At 40.9% G+C, this 20,367-nt stretch overlaps 3 protein-coding genes across 11 annotated transcripts in view; 2 read left to right on the top strand and 1 right to left on the bottom strand.

Moving 5' to 3' along the window:
* Window positions 1-3,173, top strand: part of ppp1r9a (protein phosphatase 1, regulatory subunit 9A) — a 48,753-nt gene extending 45,580 nt beyond the window's left edge. For all 5 annotated transcript variants that reach the window (XM_061665051.1, XM_061665052.1, XM_061665050.1 and 2 more), the window contains exons 18-19: window positions 201-383; window positions 486-3,173. In XM_061665051.1, coding sequence (XP_061521035.1) covers window positions 201-383; window positions 486-650 — 348 coding nt within the window. In that variant the 3' untranslated portion in view covers window positions 651-3,173. The remainder of the gene's footprint in view (window positions 1-200; window positions 384-485) is intronic.
* A 1,294-nt stretch (window positions 3,174-4,467) lies between these two features.
* asb4 (ankyrin repeat and SOCS box containing 4) lies at window positions 4,468-8,063 on the top strand. The gene is made up of 6 exons (XM_061665628.1): window positions 4,468-4,645; window positions 5,549-5,848; window positions 6,929-7,171; window positions 7,256-7,503; window positions 7,767-7,880; window positions 8,010-8,063. The coding sequence occupies exons 1-6, from the start codon at window positions 4,468-4,470 to the stop codon at window positions 8,061-8,063; spliced, it is 1,137 nt and encodes a 378-aa protein (XP_061521612.1).
* A 982-nt stretch (window positions 8,064-9,045) lies between these two features.
* On the bottom strand, window positions 9,046-20,288 carry pdk4 (pyruvate dehydrogenase kinase, isozyme 4). Of its 5 annotated transcripts, none has more exons than XM_061664700.1 (11): window positions 19,955-20,288; window positions 19,470-19,611; window positions 17,248-17,319; window positions 16,410-16,594; window positions 16,132-16,221; window positions 15,721-15,798; window positions 15,490-15,566; window positions 15,297-15,395; window positions 15,091-15,204; window positions 14,761-14,874; window positions 9,046-14,217 (listed from the first exon to the last, which is right to left on the bottom strand). In XM_061664700.1, the coding sequence occupies exons 1-11, from the start codon at window positions 20,070-20,072 to the stop codon at window positions 14,071-14,073; spliced, it is 1,236 nt and encodes a 411-aa protein (XP_061520684.1). In that variant the 5' UTR covers window positions 20,073-20,288; the 3' UTR covers window positions 9,046-14,070. The 5 variants fall into 5 exon arrangements, with proteins under 5 accessions (XP_061520684.1, XP_061520685.1, XP_061520686.1 ...); XM_061664701.1 differs by having other exon boundaries at window positions 19,470-19,568; window positions 19,955-20,041; XM_061664702.1 differs by having other exon boundaries at window positions 19,470-19,564; window positions 19,955-20,035.
* Between the last annotated feature and the right edge of the window lie 79 nt (window positions 20,289-20,367).

The raw sequence follows: 20,367 nt of genomic DNA, 5'->3' as shown, positions 1-20,367 counted from the left end.
CAGGCTACATTTCTACCGAGTGTTTTGCCCAGTTAGTGTGTCATTAGTACCTCACTGCATTGTAGGATACTATTATGTAGTTGCTATCAGCTAGTCTAAAATTATTCAGTCTTCAGATCATGATCGAATGCAGAGAGGAAGACCTGGAAATCTTTGTAATCACGTTACTCACCAGGTTTCTGTTGGACTTTTGTCACCAGATCCTAGAAGAAGAGTGGATTACGAAGCAGCATCAGTGGCAGAACCGCAATGTATCAGAGTGGACCTCTCAGCAAGTGGCCCGCTGGCTCATGGGCCTCAGTTTAGAACAGCATATTCCCGAATTCACTGCCAAAAACATAGATGGAGAACGGCTGCTACAACTGGATAGTGCTGACCTCAAGGTAATCGTAATAGTAGAATGTCCAGGGTTACAAGGAATGTCGGTCGTTGAATTGATGTACTGTATCTGTGTAGGATGCTCATTCTTGTTCTTCTTATTTCAGTCTCTTGGAGTTACTTCTTCCCAGGATCAATGCTTGATCAAGACAAAAATGAAAGCCCTTAAAGTTCTGATGGAGAAGGCCAAGAGGAACGACGAGAAAGTGGAGAAACGACGTGAGAAGCTCAGGAAAAGAGAGCTGGAGCAACACCAGAAAGAAGCGCGATAAAGCGCAGCCCAAGTGACCCCATTCTGTATGACTCTTTGGACTTTGGGTTCCTGCAAAGACAATTTGCAAAGGTTTTAAGATTGAACCCTGCGGGACATCTTTGTACAGGGTGTGGTTTGAGCTCCGTCTAGTGTTTTGGGCAACTTTTTCCACCACCAAGCAAGTTAAACCAAACCAAACAGTCGGGTTACGGGATTCTGCCCTTTCATTTTGCCTCATTTAAAGAAATGATTCTTTTATATTTATTTTGAGGTTTGTTGCTGTAAATTGGGTTTATTTATTCATCTCCAGAGTAAATATTTGACATGGGCAATGCGTATTCAGCCATTATCCTCTCCAGAGCTAACTGTTCAACTCCTTTTCAGTATGACAATCCATTCGAGCATTTATTTAATTGATATCCAGCTTAAAGTAACTAGTGTACACTGTCCTCACTCGTAAGACTATTCGGCGCTTTAGTAGAACTGGGCCACACTAGTAGAACAATTGTGTCTGACTAGTAAGGTTTTTTTCCACTACTAGCGCCACTTTTGGCCAACTAATATGCAATCAACCCTTACTAGTAAACTACTGTGCTGCACTAGTATCACTACTAGGCTGAACTAGTAAGCATGTGTCATTTAAAGATATCGAATAAATGCTCATTCATTTGATATCCTTGATATCCAGCATAAGTTCCATATACTAGTACACTCTGTCATCACAAGTAAGACAATTCAGTGCACTAGTAGAACGACTAGGGCACACTAGCATAACAAATAGGCCTTACTAGTAAAGCTTAAGGTCCATGTACTAGTACAGCTTTTGCATACTAGTTGGACAACTACATATTACTAATGAGACAAAACAGTGCACTAGTCAACATCGGCGCATTACTACTGCTATTTGTGAGGCCCTAGATGTTAACTAGTAGAATTTTAGAACACCACCAGTCCATGGACGTTAAGCTGGATATCAGGTCTATCGGATAAATGCTCAAACGGCTTTATATATTTCAGGACCTTTCGATATATATCAAACTGTGCAGTGCATACTGATACAAATGCGTCTAATGTGCCATTTTAATACTCATGATTATGCTACTCTCATAGTTAGATCACTGGAAGCGCTAATAATTTGATGCAACCTGGACTATATGAGTACTCGTATTACCACTAGGTGTCGCCGCGCTGCTTAAGTTTGCCGTTAAAAGGAAAACGCTGGAACTTTCCATTAGGACTAAACTTGCGAGAACACTGGAAGTGCGAACACTGTAAACCTTTGCACCAGCATGTGCAATGTTCCTTGCAGTATAAATGTACCCAATACTGTATGTGATGCAGCTATGAAAAAGTGGATGTACTTTATGACTGCTTCTGATGAAGACAGTGGAAATGTGTAAATGACCAAACTTATTCCATTAAAAAAAAAAAAAAAAAAAACAATTACAAAAAAATATATACCTGATACTTCCTGCTGATATATACAGTATACTGTTGCTTGTAACCCGCTTTGACCTCTTTTTGTATTCCTTTTAAATAACTGTGATAATACCCCTACTGCTACCTTTAGACATTCTAGAGAATTTCCCTGAAATAACTCGCGAAATACACTTAACGTTTTTTTCCTGCCAGAAATAAAAACATCACAAACACTATAAAGATGACAAATGATATTGAGGAAGGCAGCCATATGATATAAATGGTTTATCTCTGTGCTCAGATGTGGTAAAGATTCTCAATTTATACTATTTAGATGTTACACTGCAAAGGACATGCAATGTATTTGATTGAATTTAATGCTCCCTAAACATGGATTTCTACCCTATAGTATGTACTTAGAATTGTGTTTTAGGATTGCGAAGCGCAGCGAGAGACATTCCGAAGTTCATTGCCTAAATACGGAACATTGATTTGATGCTTCCATGCTGTTGCAGTAGTTAGAATATCCATGATATTGTTTATTTATTTCTGTATTTAAGAAGTCAACTGATCACATGAACAAAATTGCAATGAACCAACAAAGATGTATCCACAATTGTAATATTATTAATTTCTTTCCGCATAAATTATTTGTTTTCTTGATTAAAACTGAATTGCAATCTGCTAAAAAAAAAAAAAAGTGGAGGCTTTTAAGAACAAAGCATCCCATTTTGCTTGTCCCCCCCCCCCCTCCCCCATCTGATCCATCCATACACTGCCACAATAAACTACTCAAGATACATTCTTTTGATATTTCTGTACTGTATATGCTTTTTTGTTTCCTTCACTGTGAGAATATGCAGTTTGTGGAAGCAAATGATCTTACCTGGTGTGATGAATGCAATGTATAGATGGGACACTGGTGCTCCCAGCAGGCCAAAACTGTGAGTCGTGCCCACAAGGGCTCATTTGACATTGTTTTTTCAGATCATCGCCACAATGTGCTTTTGTTCCTCCTCTTACCCCCCTTCACCCCTAATTTGGTCTAGTTTTTACATCATGAAAAGTTTGAAAGGGCAGCTATAATCCCTGTTACACTGAATAAAATGTGCTGTCAATGATGTCTTTGCTTTCTTTCTTCACAACACTTCACAACATAGCAATTTTGGTTATAATGATCAGAATTTGTTCTGTGAAAACGGAACTTGACTTCACAGGTCGTCTACATCATATAAACATTGCACATTCACATTATAAAAACACATAGCAATGACAATTGTATAGAACGTTACGAATTACAGTTTATGGCACGTTTTTTGGCTTCAATTCAATGGACATGCTGCTCCTGGTGTGTGCGCCGTGACCACCTCGGGGCTGTATAATACAGACATGGCTTTACATGCAGATGGTCACAGCTTCTCAGGAAACCACCGTTATATTAGTTGTTCTTTGCAGAGGATGAAGAATATATGAGTAGTTATATTATCTCTACTACCAATGCCATTCGTTAGCCCATCTATGGCATTGTGACATGTTCGTTAGCATTAAGCTAAACAGACTTTAGAAAGCCAAAGTTTTGTTTAGTTTGACAGTAAACTATAGCGGGGTTTGGGAATAAACATCTTAAAGCCTCTTTTTTTGGAACAATTGTTCACTATCTGCCAAACTGCTGCCTTGTTGTAAAGTGAGTTGAGTTCACTGCCACCAGACAGTGCTTTTTACTCGCAACTTAAAGCAAAAAGATTGCCCAGTCAACTTGTATCTTGAAAAACTCACAAGTTGGGTCATTTGTTTCTGAAGGCACCACTTACTGTGTTCATTTATCTCACTAAATTGGCTAATTTATTATAATTACATGTTTTTGTCTTTTCCTAAATATTTTGTATTGATTATACTATAATGTATTATTATATTTTTTTTATTCTAAGGTTATTATTGTAATTAAATTAATGAACTTTTTATTTAAACTTTTTTTTTTTATTATTTACCTCATCAACAAATGGCCTGACCCCCTCAGTCCATTTTATATGGCCCTTGAGCGCATAAATTTGCCCACTCCATTATAAAAAAAGGTCTTGGACCATGTGACCCAGCAGACTCACCCGTCCAAATTCAGAGTCAGAGCTCAAGTTCTGCAGGCCCTCCCACTGCTCTGTCTATTTATATTTCGCTCTGCCATTTTCTCCTCGTCATTTGTTGCCCTTGATCTTTTGTTGTTGTTTTTGTTTGTTATGCAGCCGCCAAATAGTGGCTGATGGCTGGGACTTTGAAGGCCTTCCAATGTGGGTACGCATGAATCTTTCATTATCACTTGCACATTCATTTGCGATCTCCTCCATGCTGTGTGGAGAGCGTTTGTGACCGAGCCAGCCGGTGTTACTTAAGTAGGGGTAGGGCCATCTTGTCAAGAGGTGTTCATGGAAAATTTGAGCCCGAGGCAACTGGCTGTAAAGCAGCTAAAGCAAAGGTACCTGGAGGCCTTACGGACCAACAATGCCCAGGAGGTCCTCTGGATCCTCCACACCAACAAACTCGATATTGACACTGTGCTGGAGGTGGAGGACCCCAGCATGGTCCTGGCCTCTTATAAACAAGGTAAGGGCAGCGAAATGAACCTGATGCAAGCTAGTCTAAGAATATGAAATACAGTTTTGCGGCTTCAGTGCTTTGCGGGTTTTTCCAAAAAAATCATTAAAAAAAAATAAAAATAATAATAATACAGCCTTATCGGCAGCCATATTGCGGAAAGACGCGTTGTTTCATGTTGATGCGCGCGAGAGAAGGTTTCCCTGCATGCCAAACAAAGAGATGAGTCGACTTAGAGGCTTTGTACATGCCTGAACTGTACGAGCACTCATACAAGGCGGGTGATTGGTTCCCGGCGCGACATCGACCAATGAGAACATGTGTGGATTTATCCCGTGAGTTGATTGGCTGCGCCTCACCCAGCATCTTCCCTTGTTGTGTCTCGCCAGTTCCGTCCACGCTGTTGTGTTAGCAATAACTTTTTTTGTTTAAGCGATCATTTTTTTGATTAGTTAAGCAAGCCCTTACAATGCCACTAAAGTGCTGTGCCCCTGGGAAAGCTTCCCCCGGGGCGCCCAAGAGGAAGCAGAAGATGATGACCATCAGCGAAAAAGGGGGTTAGGGTTAGTTAGGGGGGGCAAATCCTACTTCGCGTTTTTTCACCTTTCGCGGGGGGTTCTGGTCCCCATTAACCGCGAAAAACGAGGGAACACTGTATGGTGAAAAATGTGTGATAGTGTGGGGTGAGATCAATGAACCGCAAAATAAGGGAACACTATCAAATCCAAACTGGGTTCAACACAAAATGTTCTATAACTTATTCATCTAGATGGTGATAAGGACCCAGACTACCAGAAACACTGGCTAAATGACAGCACAGACTTATCTTAAATTGGTAGCTCATTAACATACTCCAAGGTATCCTTCAGCCCAGAAAAGTATTAGTCAGTTTCTGTATCTGATTTTTGACAGGGTATTGGCTGCCAGGCTACAAACTAGAGAAGTCCTGGGCAACGGGTCTTCACATTTGTGTGATGTCCAACGCAGTGGAAACTGCACTGGTACTCCTTCAGGAAGGTGCCGCCATCAACCCTATGCCCAACGGGAAGACGCCGCTGCATGTGGCCTGCGAGGTGTCCAATGCCGATTGTGTGGGTCTGCTTTTAGACCACGGTGCAAAGGTCAACAGCCTGTCCCTGAGCGGACACGCACCACTGCACTACTGTATCACCCAAGGCTCTGTCGACTGTGCCAAGTTGCTCATCCTCAAAGGTAAGTACGCTGTCAAAACAGTGTATGTAGGAAGTAGGTGCATTTATGTCCCTCAAGGTAAATTCTACAATTTGGGATCAATTGAGAATTTGACATTGACTGAATGTGTATTCACAACAAACATATTGTCTGCACCTTTAACCCCTGCTTTTCATGTGGCATAGGAACCAAGCCCTGCCACGAATAGCAGAAATCCCGCGAGTAATTGACACACTCCCTACAAAGGTTTATAATGGCCTTTAGATGCCACAAAGGGAACGAAGCACTCTTTTTTTCTGAATGAAACTCCTCGACTCACTTTGACATAGATCCTTGACACTATGATACCACAAGAGAGCGCCAAAATAATACAGTCATGCCTTGAGATCTGAGTTACATTAATTCCAGACCGTGCTCGTAACTCAAAACACGTTCACCTCAAATCCTCTTTCCCCAATGAAATAAATGGAAATGCCATTAATCCATTCCATCCTCCCAAAGAAACAACTCAAATATTTGTAATCTATTTTTAATAGGGTTAATAGCACTCCCTAAATGTACTTCACTGGGGGCAGTATAATACTGACACAGCTACACATGGAGGAGCTTGCAACTTAGCTCAGTGAGCTGCATAGTAATTTTGTTGCTTCCGCTTGTGTTCAAATACAAGGTAAAGTTTTATGATAACCGCAACATCAACGCTACTTTCACGAGGCCGTCAATGGCGTTTTGCATTGCGTGTTGGCATTAAGGTAGCAGAATTTCATGAGACAGTTAATGGGGGTGGGGGGGAACAAAACACAACAAAAAAACAGCCGAACAACGGCTCGTATCTCGAAAAAGTCATTAGTCAGGTCACTCGTTTGCTTTGACCTGAGCACAAAAACAGTGAAGAGGTCAACTTTTCAGCGAAAATGCAAACTTTTCAGCGAAAATGCAGTTTCTCCTCTAACCTGCTTTGCAATCTTTATGTTATTGTTTTTGTAATGTAAGCTAATGGATGCTGGACTTTCCCTCAATACCGCGAATGGTAACATCGCCCTGAAAGTCAAGTGGCAAGCTACTGGAACATTACAATCATGTCTTGTTTTTCTCACGGAGGTGCGAAGGTGAGCATACCCAGTCACAACAATGAGGAGGACACAGCGTTACACACTGCAGCAAGATTTGGGGTTCCGGAACTGGTGGCACTCTATTTGGCCCATGGAGCCCCTGTGGATTCAGGCAATTCTTTCCACGAGACCCCCCTGATGACTGCCGCCTTTTGGGCTTTTGACACCAAAGAGCAAACCTACAGCCAAGATCACCATCTTGTCTGCCGCCTCCTGTTGGACCACAAAGCAGGTGGCGATTGTGTGTCCTTCTCATATTTAGCGTGTGTATGACACAGGATCGGGGCGTGTTTCACGATGTTATTCTCTTTTGCAGATGTCAACCTTCAAGAGGAGGACAATAAAACCGCTCTTCACAAGGCTGCCTGGAACTGTGATCACATCCTGATGCAGATGTTGCTGAAAGCCGGAGCGGACACGCGAGCAATGGACATTAACGGCTGTTCTCCCATCCAGTATCTCCTCAAAGTGACCGATGTGAGGCACACAGCCTTACATGAAATCTGCTATCAGCTCCTGCTGAACTACAATGCGCCCAGGATCTACCCACCCCAATTTCACAAGGTACGCAGATAAAGTGAACCCAGTTTATCATTTGGGATACATTGCAGCCCAACGAAAGTCTGCTGGCTTAATGCTAACATAAAGTGAAACGCCACAGACAGCCTAAGAGAAATTAGCATACATGTTACAGCATTTATAAACCTTCAAACAACTGCTACTTGTACACACTCATATAGCGCCTGATGCTGTGGATTGTTGCCAATTGGAACTTCCGGTACTTCTTGCTTCTTGGGTCGTGTGCCCTATCATGTTGTCCTTTGCAGGTATTGCAGTCCTGCCACGACTACCCTAAAGTTGTAGAGATCATGGTCAACTCGTACGAACATTTAAAGCCGACTAGCAAGTGGAGGACTGCTATTCCGGATGACTGCTACAAGGTAGTACTTTAAATCTTGACTTTCGTAAACTCTCCTGTCTTTAAATGTTCTGTTTGCTCCTGTCTTATCTCAGCGACACACAGAATTCTACGACTCCTTGTTCGCTGTTTGCACTAACACCCCTCGCAGCTTGCTGCACCTGACCAGATGTGTTATCAGAGGCAGTATGGATGGCTCCTGTGAAAGAGGCGTAGCGCCACTCCCTTTACCATCAAGCGTTAAGAACTACTTATTGCTGACACCTGAGGGGATACTTTATTGATTCGTGTACATTAATTTGTACATTATATCAGTTGGGTTCAACGGAGAAAATGCAATACCAATTGAGAGCATGTCAAGTCCTTCCATACCACCAACCTTTTTAATCACCTTGGTATTTTGGATTTTTCCCAATGGAAATGTTACTTTTTGATAGCTTTCTTGAGGAACATCAAATCACACTACTCATGCGGAGCTAAATTGACCTAACAACCAGTCTAAAAGTTCTCAAGATGATGATGTCCTATCAGAATCAGAATCATCTTTATTTGCCAAGTATGTCCAAAACAAAAACACACAAGGAATTTGTCTCCGGTAGTTGGAGCCGCTCTAGTACGACAATCAATTGACAGAGAACACTTCTGGGACATAAAGACATTGACAAATGTCAATGAGCAATAAAGGGTTGCTCGATATCTGGGAATGCCGGTACATCCTATAGATGTTTGCAGAACAAACACTTGGGAAGCCAATCCTCCACGTGCTTGGTTTTCTGATGGACTCCACTCCAACATAAATTGAAATCCTTATCAGTGTTATTTGTAAATGTAGCACTTTCCCTCTTGGGTTCTACTGTATTTTCACAACTGGATTACTTTGAAAACTTTCCAGAGATGACTTGGCCATTCATCCTAGTCACAACAGCACACGACGTGAGCATCAGTCTACCATATCTCAGTCCTATTTATCATAAGATCTTGTCATTGGCATAGCTCGCCCTGCAGTTTAGAAATTACACCCTTGGTGAGATTTTATACATCACCCTCTCCCCCCCCCCCCCATAGGTGATTTAAATATGCCTACAAAATAAATCATAGTGCATTGTTTTTACCATTGCCTTTAATTTGTAAGATAACATGTCACCAAATTGACATGCTTAACAAAATAAATACAAAAAACCCACTGAAATACAATACAAATACCCTTACCACAAAATACAAATCCTTTAAATAAATGAATAAATAATAATGGCAATAAATTATGTTATACAATGTTGATGCCCAAAGGTTAAATATCTCAAAAGTACATCTGAGGACTGTTTCAGATATTATATAAAAATGATGATTCCTAGAAAACTGTTGAAAAGTCTTATTGATACATGTTGTATGTAATTATATACCATCTATTTTTCCCTGATATTTACAGTATATTAGATACAACATTATTGTCATTATATTGAAATGTTAAGTGGCAAATGCCAAGAAGCATCAACTGCAGTTTAATATGGCATGTGGCAATGCTAAATTATGATGCCTTTTTAAAAGTGTGTACTTTAACACTGATGTAAAGTTTACAACAGTAAGTGTAGGTTAGGCCAATGTAGACACCTACTAAGAATGTTTAATCTCTACAAATGATCCATAATTTTTATTGGCTCCGCCATGAAATACAAAACTTGTTTTGTTTTTTTTTGTGAAAATTGAGGCTGATCACTCAGAATCGAGTCTTCAACTTAACAGTACACAGTGTCGAATATCTGATGCAGTACAACCGACGCTTCGTTTCATTACTGCATCTTTGCCCCTTTCTTTCTCCAAATTTCCCCCCTCTTCTTTTCTTTTCCAGACAGTTTAGGTCATTTTGACATGTGTACAAAGTTCTCTGGGGTCAGATCAATACATTTGCCCCTTCCACCACAGAGAGCGTTTCCATTTTAAGAGTTAATAGTATTAACTAGTTTTGCTATACAATGGAACCTCATTTTAACGGACCCCAATTTTAACGGATAAGAAAACACCATCTCAAATGATCTTGCTCCATTGAAATGAATGGAAATGCGATTCATCCAGTCCAGCCTCCCCCTCAAAAAAACAAAACAATCATGTTTGTAATGGGGTTTTTCAATAAGAAAAATACTACAATATTGTACTTTATAAAAAGCATACACTAATGACAATTACATCGCGTGTAAAGAAATAACATTTCTTTTGTTTCAATTCAACGGACGTTGTGCTGCTCCTTCTGGTGTGCGCACTTCGGCCTCCTGGGAACAGTCTCATACCGACACACAAAGATACAAGGAGCCTGTCTCAGCTCCTTAGTAACTCGCAGTAATATTCGTTGTTCTTTGCAGAGGATAAAGTATAGCTAGTATAGCACCTGTTTAACTTTTGTTGGCTTTGGGATACTGAACATTTACACTGTGTACGTAAAGTATTCAGACCCCCTGAAATTTGTCACTCTTTGTTATATTGCAGCCATTTGCTAAAATAATTTAAGTTAATTTTCCCCCCTCATTAATGTACACACAGCAACCCATATTGACAGAAAAAAAAAAACGGAATTGTTGAACTTTTTGCAGATTTATTCAAAAAGAAAAACTTCATAGCACACAGCCATAAATATTCAGACCCTTTGCTTTGACACTCATATATTTAACTCGGGTGCTGTCCATTTCTTCTGATCATCCTTGAGATGGTTCTAAACCTTAATTGGAGTGCAGCTGTGTTTGATTAGACTGATTGGACTTGATTAGGAAAGACCCACCCCTGTCTATAGAAGACCTTACAGCTCACAGTGCATGTCAGAGCAAATGAGAATCATGAGGCCAAAGGAACTGCCTGAAGAGCTCTCTCCTCAGTGCAACACAGATGAAAGCCCGCGTGGAGTTTGCTAAGAAAAAACACCTGAAGGACTCCAAGATGGTGAGAAATAAGATTCTCTGGTCTGATGAGACCAAGATAGAAATTGTAAGTGGGATGTGTGGAGAAAACCAGGCACTGCTCACCACCTGTCCAACACAGTCCCAACAGTGAAGCATGGCGGTGGCAGCATCATGCTGTGGGGGTGTTTTTCAGCTCCAGGGACAGGACGATTGGTCGCAATCGAAGGAAAGAGGAATGGGGCCAAGTACAGGGATATCCTGGACGAAAACCTTCTCCAGCGTGCTCAGGACCTCAGACTGGGCCGTAGGTTCACCTTCAAAAAAGACAATGGCCCTAAGCACACGGCTAAAATACCGAAGAAGTGACTTCAGAACAACTCCGTGACTGTTTTTGAATGGCCCAGCCAGAGCCCTGACTCAAACCCAATTGAGCATCTCTGGAGACACCTGAAAATGGCTGCCCACCAACGTCCACCATCCAACCTGACAGAACTGGAGAGGATCTGCAAGGAGGAATGGCAGATGATCCCCAAATCCAGGTGTGAAAAACTGTGTTGCATCATTCCCAAAAAGACTCGTGGCTGTATTAGCTCAAAAGGGTGCTTCTACTAAATACTGAGCAAATGGTCTCAATACTTATGGCTGTGTGATATTTCAGTTTTTCTTTTTGAATAAATCTGCAAAGATTTCAACAATGTGTGTACATTAATGAGGAAAAAATAAAATAAATGATTTCAGCAAATGGCTGCAATATAACAAAGAGCGAAACATTTAAGGTGGTCTGAATACTTTCCGTACTCACTGTACATTAACATTATGAAGCAATAGTTGCTGGAGGCTGGTGGACCGATTTGTGAACGCAACTGTTATGGCGTATGTATAGCAGCTGCCATGTAAAGAGGCACATATGGAGTGAAATAGTATCCCATAGGTGCAGCTAACAACAGTTAACCTATTTCTGCACTTTGGCACACTGCTGCTTTACTATCCAGAACATGAATGCATTTTTCTAGTGCTTGAAATGATCCCAACCAGGATGGGCCATGAGGTCAATCTCATGACGGGTCAAACAGAACTGCCTGCTTTCAATCCCAACTGGCAGGTTGCCACATAAAGAGGCACTGGACTGTGTACGCTGCATGAGTCCACAAACACGCCGGGCAGGGCCAGGAGGGAGTCAAAGTGCTGACAACTGCGATGACACGTAGCGTTTAGTTTAATGTTTGTTTTTTATCTTGTTGAAACCGGTATGTGGATGAAAATTGCTAAAGGAGAGGGAAAAAAACTACCCTTTGAACAGTGACATGATGTTTTTGCAGTTTTTTTTCCCCCTGCATTTTTTGTGGTTAGTGGTAAAATACAACATTTGAAATGGAAGCATACGAAATGTTAAACCTTCAGTTAGGAGGAAATGTAAAGTACATAGACACACTTTAAGTGACTTACAATAATATTGTAAAAATAATGTACAGTATATGTTGGGATCAGTGTGGCCTCACAAGAATTTTGTACGAAAAAGTGTTTAGTTACAAGGCAGAAAAACTGCGGACACGAAATGTGCAAAAAACTGGCCCAATAGTTATAGAGATTAGGTGATTTTTACATGAATTCATTACAAAAAAATGAACTAGAGTACCATAATACTACAAAACATTTTGTTCAAAATCCTACCAAATTCTTGTGAAAAGGCTCATTGATACACTTAATGGGATGAATTAAAGACATTAAAAGGCAATGTCCATTATATCACGACAGCGTGCATATTTAATAATAATAATAATAATAATTAGAATAAATAATATATTTAATAATAATAATAATATTATATTAATCAGCATGTTTGCACGTTAGGTAGTATAAAGGCCATTTGTTATTCAAAATCACAGTAGCAAAGTAATACAATCATCCACTTTCATTTGCAACAGTACTAACAAATTACTTTGTAGACTGTACATAGCAGCCCTACTTTCAAACACGAACGTGCAGTTCTTCCTCATGGAAATTAACATTCATCAGCATATTCATTCTTTATCCTTTTTAAGCGGTAAAAACATTTCAGCTGGCTGGGTCCTCGTATGCATTGGTTGATATTCTAAAATTTCGAGTACATTTTACTGAAGAAGTTAAAATACTTCAAATACGGTACAACTGAGTTTAGATTTAAAAAAAATCCTTGAAAGATTCCAGTAGTATTATGCTCTTAACTGGGCTTGAAAGGCTCTCCAATACTTTTTGTTCAAAGAAATATATTACCTGTATAATACCAGAGAGGTAGATCCCTTTCAGATTGTTGATTACTGGCAGTTGGGCCACAGTTAAAATAGCTCACGCACACATGACCCAATGACTAGCTGGTGAGTAACTGAGCAGATAAACAGTAATTTCCCAAAATTATGTGTATCTGGCTCGCCTACACCAAGTGGACAGAACCACTGTAATGTACTTTGGGGGAACGGTCTACTTAGATTAGGCTTTTCGGTGTTTACATTCGTACGACCTCTTCAAAGGGAGGTCACTGTAAAAGGTTTGGAAGATCAGGTGACGTGAAGCACATTGTATAAGTGATGTCTAACAATAGCTTTTTTTATGGTAAATGTTTTAAATAATGTTCGCTATTCTGCTTTTTGCTTGAATGTAAAGCCACCCATTTAAGAGGCTTTACAGGAAATGTGCATACTGCTAATACGTGAGCCATCATAACATATACGATACTGTATATTAAAGATGACAAATGTAAAGAACAAGGTAATTGGTCCCGTCACACTCTACTGTATATGCTTTAACACAGGTTTTGTGGCAAGGTCTGTTGCAATATCGAGTCACTGAAATATAGAACTGTCACGATAAAAAACATGTAATTATAATCTGGTTAACTACAGTGGTTACTTAAAGAAGAGAAAAGTGACTGGCTTTTACAAATAGCACCTTTAACATTTTAGTATTGTTTATGTAACTTGTTTCCGAGGGCTCACAGTTCCAACAAAGTCACCTGATGCAAGATTCAAATTAAAATAGCGACCCAATACAATGCATTTACCATAGACAGCGTTCTGAAACATTGTTGATTTGTATGAAAACAAAACCTATTGTTTGTCAATTTAAAGCAGCTCGTCGGCTTATTTGATGGAGTACGTGTGTTATTGTAACAAGAAAAAGGAGAGGAGCAAATGCAAGCTTCAATCAAATCTGCTGCGTTATGGTCTCAAGATAAATAATAAAATTCAGTTATATTCTGATCGCAACTGGCCAAAGGCATTTCTCAGCAACTTGTATCTTTTCGCTCATACTACTATCTACTGTATTTTCTCCGCTACCTCCTTCAGTCTATCATGAGTGAGTCCTCTCGCTCCTGCCCAGCTTCTTTGGCTCCTTGCTGGGCATGCACCAGTCGTCGGCCTCTGTGCTGGACTGGTAGTGGCGCAGGGCTGACTTGTTGAACACGGGGAGCCTCTCCACCGACTCCGAGGACAGGGCCTGTGAAGCGGTCCGAACATATCATGCCAACACGATCGAACGTACAGCTGCCCCCACCCCCTCCCAAAAAACAAACAACCCCCCCCCCAAAACATCCTGCTCAGCAAAATGTAGAAGAATTTTGTACAAAAAGCTATGCCTTGTCTATCCACCATTTTCTTGTCCTGACTTCGAGGAAGTGGTGGGGTACACGCTAATCACTTTCATTGGCGGCACCCATATTCAGGGTTGCAAAACACAGTAGTGTCTATTAGTTAACACAGTTTGTTAATACTTAACTGCTATTAGGATTTGCCATTTTTGGAACGTGTGAGTTTTATACTACACTGACACTCATATTGCTGCGTTATTAACGTAATATAAGGCCTAACCCTTCACACAATTTCATACTAGCCTCTCGTGAGAACACATAGCTTACAAAGGGCACATCCATTATCAGCTGTGAAGTGTCTTGTGTTACATAATTCCTTGGCACCAGTCAAGGCTGTGTACGTGATCGGCGAATGGTTATTTTGGACAGATGATCGTTGGCGCTGTTGTCACCTTTAAGTATATGACAGCTGAGGTTCCGTAGCCCTCCATAGAGTAGAGCTGCAGGTCGCCTTGGAAATACTTGGCATAGAGACGGGAGATGGGGAGGCCGTAGCCGAAACCAGCCTGTGGGGGAAGTCAGGAAAATTGGAGGTATTTAAAAAAAAAAAAAAAAAAAAAAACCCAGTTCAAATGTGAGCAAACTGTTAAATACTAAGGTAAGGCCTGAAAGAAATGGTCTTGTAGTTATGGTTCCATTTACTGTAAATCCAGTAAAATCTTTCAGAGTGCTTTGCATACTTTAATAAGATAATTTACAAGCAAGGTTCACTTAAGTCTCACCAGGGGGGCGTTACGAGAGTTGTCGATATGTACAGGACTGGGAGCTGTGGAGTACATATAGCTGAAGAGCCGCTCGATCTTCCTCAGAGGGACTCCACCTCCTCTGTCAGACATCTACAAATAGAGTGAGGGAATACAGACGGTCTGTAAAGAAATATATGACGAGTTCACCTCTGCTGCGGTAACTGCTGCATGAACTCATTTACCTTGATGGTCAGGTCCTCAGTGCCCAGTGAGGCGCGCACTTTGATGGCAGGCAACGATGGGCTCGTCTCATGAGTTTCAACTGTTGCTCGCATTGCATTCTGACAAAGAAGATTAGCAAGGCGTTTAGACACGGCAAAAAAAAAACAAAAACAAAAAAAACGTGAAGGTTTGCCATTGTTTCGTTTACTATACCTTGAAGAGCTCGAAAAGCATATGGTAAAGGTGCGATGGCACATAAACAATGTGGAGGGGCTGGTCTGGGCTTTTGGCTGTGTAACATTCATGATAAAAATACAAATTAAAAATGCAAAAAACAAGAAGATTTTTGAAAGTTAACCATTTTGATCCTACCTAAAACCTGTGCCTAATTGGCAAATATTCAAATTCAATATTGTACAGAACAAATGGCTCTTTCAGACTTACAGTTTACTTGTGTGATTTCCATATCCGGTGAGGTCAGGTAATACTGCTCACACAACATTTTTGATGTTTCATAGGCATCTCCATGAAAGAAAAACACAAAGAAACAAGCCACTGAATGACCATCAATGACTTTTCAAAGAGAGAAAAGGGAAATTATAGTGGTATAATGTAAGGAGAATAAACATGTACATTTATGATGCTTTCAGTCGTAAGTGAACTGGTTAACCCAATACAGTAAATCCAAGCCATACATTTCCTGATAACATGTTTTGACACTCCAGCCTTTATACCAACTATAAAAATGTGATTAAATTCAGACAATAATGTGCACAAGCAGTATGTTTTGGAAAACAATGACACATTCAATGCATGTGTGTGTGTAAAACACAACTGAGAATCATCATTTATTACCTTTTACGACCTCCACAACGTCACAGGTGGGATCAATGCTGCCGATATGCTTGGGGTGTGCCGGGTTCACGCTGCCGTCGAAGATTAACGCTATAGACCGTAATGCAGAAAACAGTTATCAACACGCGTACACACAAAGTTATTTTGTGGTATCCCTAATCATACAGTACAAGTGTCTTAATGCCATGAGAGTACGACCCATACTCAAATATCGCACCTGAATGTAACATAAGTGTGAGAGGATCCACTCACTGATAATCACCAAGTGCTATACTGACTGTGCTGGTTCATGAGCATGCGCGTGGAGATGCGGCTCATGTAGAAGCGGTCCAGGAAGTACTGGACGTTCTGGTTGGTCACGGGGTCCACGCCAAAGGCATCCTTGAACTCCAGCACACCCTGAGCCATTGTGGGCACCACGTTGTTGTGCCGATTGCGGATTTTAATCAGCGTTTGCGTGAAGCTGAGGACAAAGACATGATGGATGTACAGTACTGTAGGAGCATGTGAGCTACATTTTGAAATTAATCAGCCATCTTAAATACAGATTCAGTGTAAAGTGTAATAATGCGTTGATCTGTGATGAATACATCGAGACTATACATGGTTTACACTTAGTCGGCGATTAATTCGTAAGTCAACGGTCCTGTTGTAATTCATCTTCTCGTGACTAGTCTGGTGTTTTTATTGTTTGATAAAGGTTTCTTAATTTTTTGATATTTTTAATTGCAAGTGCTGTTGTATTGTGTTCGGTGCCCATTTCTCTTTTCTGTAAATACTTTGGGGCTACAGGAGTAAGACTTCCTAACTTGTTAAGTGCACAGCCGAAGGAACCAAAAGTTACAAAATGCAAAATAAGGACATTTTCTGATGGGGTTGAAGTTAGAGTTCGCGGCTATGTGGGTCGATGCAGTAAGTCTCCTTCTTTAAACTAACTATTGGCAAAGGAACAACATGTGAACATGGAAAGTGTGAGATTTGATTCTGAGCCACAGTAATATAACATTTACAGTGTCATTTAAAAATAATTACTGCACTTAACCAGTGGCAGCTTTTCAATAACAACAAACTGGACTATTTGCATGTTTGTGCGTGTGTCCGGTGTAAAGGCCTTACTTTGTCAGGGTGTCCTTATCGTCTGGATCTTTCTCTAAAAACTCTACAAGCTCCAACAAACTCTGTGAATACCTATGCGAAGCAAAAATAAACAACACTAAAGATGGATTCATACTGTTAAAGCTGTAAAAACACTGAAAATACATTTGTGATATTACATTCTAAGTATTTCTAGTAAATGATGTGTAAAGTCTTATACAGTGTATATGCAGGCCAGTCAATGAAGAAGACTGCATAATGCAGCTTGCAGAGTCACACAGTCGAGTGGCGAGAAAGTAGGTGAAAGTTGACAATGCAAAAAATGGCTCTGTTGGCTTTGCCCATCAACTGACCCTCACTTTATTTCCTGCCTTGGAAACATCTGGTGAGCTAGAAACATACGCTCATGAAATGAACGAAACCACAAGACTCGACTTTGTCACACGCCTTATTTACAGCAACATGTGACTGACAGTATGTACGGCGCACCTCAGAGCTCTTCAGCAGCACAAAGAAAAAGCCACACAGTGCAGCAGGGCACATGGGCGAAATATACATACGTACCGCACGGGGCGGGGGAAGGGTACTGACTGACCTTTTATCGTCGAAATTATTTCACGTGACTCGTGCACAAACACGTAACTGACTGTGACGAAAATACAGCTCTCAGACTCGGGCAAATTCTGTCGTGGAGGATTCGCTTTTCATGTGTTATTGTTTCTTCCTAGGACACGATACAAAATTGCAAGCACTAATTTAGAAACATGACCATGATCACGCTACGCTAACTACCGTATAACTACGCATAGCTCATACGTCTGCCTCACAGTTCAGAGGTTCACGGTTCGAATCTTGGCTACAGCCTTCCAGTGCAGTTTGTTAGGGTTAGGTTAGAACAATAAGATGTTTGAAAGGCATCCAATCCCCGGGCACATGTTTCACTTTTTCAAACTGTGTTTACTTTATTTGATTGTGTGGTCAAGTATGCACACTGATACACACGCAAATATATCTATTCATATACCTTTCTACATACAGACAAGAGAATACATATGTGTGGGCATAATGTGCCATGCGATTGGCAGATGAACAGTCGAGGGTGTATGCCACCTCTCGCCCAAAGTCAGCTGGAATCAGGTCAAAGATGGATGGATAGGTTAGATTGTGATCTTTTATGAACCATGAATTTTAGAAAATTTGAAATGAATTGAAAAACAAAACAGGAGCAAAACAAATACTGAAGCATTTTGCCATAATGGGAAAGTAGGTAGATTGTTACAAGGTGAATGTTAGTGACGAGCATTTTCATAAAATCCATAAATTCCCCCCCTCCCTCCAAAAATTGAATGTGCCTCCGACCTGTTGCTAACCTGTAATTCAACATGATTCAACTGAGTTTTTTGGGAGGATATCCTCAGAATTAGCATGAACTAATCAAAGAGTTTTAAGGCAATTATTTGCTAAGCCCGCGTATCTCTGATTCTGCTCACCTTCAAAGAACACGTACAGTATATGACATTCACCAAAGGCATTGCATCAAATCTGGTGCGGAACTACGGACCATAACTTCTATGAAATCAATACAATTAATGGCCGCGTGCTGGATAGGGAGGGCAAGACATACAAAATGATGCTGAGCTAAAAGCTAAAATATGGAAAAGGAAGTAATAGACTGGATGTACATCATTTTGGCTGCTCCCTAAGTGTTTGTTACCTAGACCATACCAAGACAATTGCACCTTGATATGGGTGTGTCCCGAATGTGTATAAACTTGCCTGTCTCAAGGTTATCGTCTCTGTCAACTCAACAAAACTTAAATGTACAGAGCAGCTTGCATTCTTCGTGTTTATGGCAAAAGGAGAAGTGTTGAAACAAGGCTATGGGAAACGTACGGCGTGTCACTATTTTCTAATTCAGCACAGATCACGAGGCCTGTACCACATAAGTGGCATGCAACTGCAATTAAGTGAGGGAGGAAGGTGTTTTATGCATATTTTAAGTAGTCATATGAAAGCATTACGATATCTGAGTGCTGGAATTAAAGTGCTGTCATAAAGCGTCCCGACTGGCATGAACTTCTTTCAGTTTTGGAACTTAAAAAGTCTATCGCCACCAGGTTGAAGAGGGTCCGTTTGGCCTTGAAGCTGGGAATCGGGAATTTGGCTGCCTAGCCTAAATGGTAGTTTGTGGACTCTGGATGCAATAGTTGGAATAAAAGGAGACAACATCTTATGTGTCCTACCAACTGGTGAGGAGCTTCAGGGAAGGAGTGCCGAGGAGCTTGTCCGGGAGGAAATCAATTTCCTTCATGATGTTAGCCAGCCTGACAGGGAGCTCCTGCCTCAGGAACACAAAGGAAGTCTTCTCACACGCATTGGCAGAGCCTGCAGTCACATGGGTGACCCCCCCCCCCAAAAAAACAAACAAACAAACAAAAAAAAAAAAACTGAGCAAATTCTGTCATATGATGATGGAGCACCTCCAAAGGACCATTGACTGAAAATTGTGCAACGTCTACTGTTTATCAAGCAACAAGATGCGCTAACTTCTTTTAAAAACTTATTTAAAAAAACAAATGTATACACTGCAATAAAAAAATCATCATTCATGCCTAATAATCAGAATTAACACTGAAAGTCACACCGAAAGACATTTTCATCGGCGCCTGTCGCCAGAAAACACAGCTGCCCTTGAGGTTGCAACATAAGACTGCCTGGAAACACTTACCGAAGTCAATGAACTGCTTCATCGACAAAGGCGACGGCGAGAACTTGGAAAACCTCTCCACTTGCTTGGGTATTCCGGCCACTGAGCTATTTTTCATCAGAAACTGAGCGAACTTCATTGTTGCTGTCCTTAAAAGAGCCCCGCTGTCCGTGCACAAGTCTCCTTCCTCCCTTTAACACGCTCCAGCTTTTTGCCTAGCATACACACAACGGAAGAAGTCTCTTGGTCAACGTTGCGTATCAGGAGGTTATGGGTGCAAAATATTCGTTTTTCCACAGCAGGCTGTCCGCCTCGCATGTTTTGACCTTTCCAAAAATGATGCGTTTGTACTGTACTGTTGTTGGGCGGAGACGACGACAGATTGACGTTGAGCCGCACCAATGGCCGCCATATTTTCTCGGTTTGGGCGGGGC

Source organism: Phycodurus eques, chromosome 20, assembly GCF_024500275.1.
Source record: "Phycodurus eques isolate BA_2022a chromosome 20, UOR_Pequ_1.1, whole genome shotgun sequence".
Taxonomy (NCBI): Eukaryota; Metazoa; Chordata; class Actinopteri; order Syngnathiformes; family Syngnathidae; genus Phycodurus; species Phycodurus eques.
The sequence above is the reverse complement of the archived record's forward strand: the minus strand, read 5'-3'. Positions and strand labels throughout refer to the sequence as shown.

Coding starts and splice junctions, on each gene's coding strand:
- pdk4 (XM_061664700.1), bottom strand. CDS start 20,072: ATGAAGTTCGCTCAGTTTCTGATGAAAAATAGCTCAGTGGCCGGAATA. Junction 16,222..16,409: donor CATGCTCATGAACCAGCACA/GTCAGTATAGCA, acceptor TACGGTCTATAG/CGTTAATCTTCGACGGCAGC. Junction 14,875..15,090: donor ACTCTCGTAACGCCCCCCTG/GTGAGACTTAAG, acceptor CTTCCCCCACAG/GCTGGTTTCGGCTACGGCCT.
- asb4 (XM_061665628.1), top strand. CDS start 4,468: ATGGAAAATTTGAGCCCGAGGCAACTGGCTGTAAAGCAGCTAAAGCAA. Junction 5,849..6,928: donor CAAGTTGCTCATCCTCAAAG/GTAAGTACGCTG, acceptor TTTCTCACGGAG/GTGCGAAGGTGAGCATACCC. Junction 7,881..8,009: donor TTCCGGATGACTGCTACAAG/GTAGTACTTTAA, acceptor CACCCCTCGCAG/CTTGCTGCACCTGACCAGAT.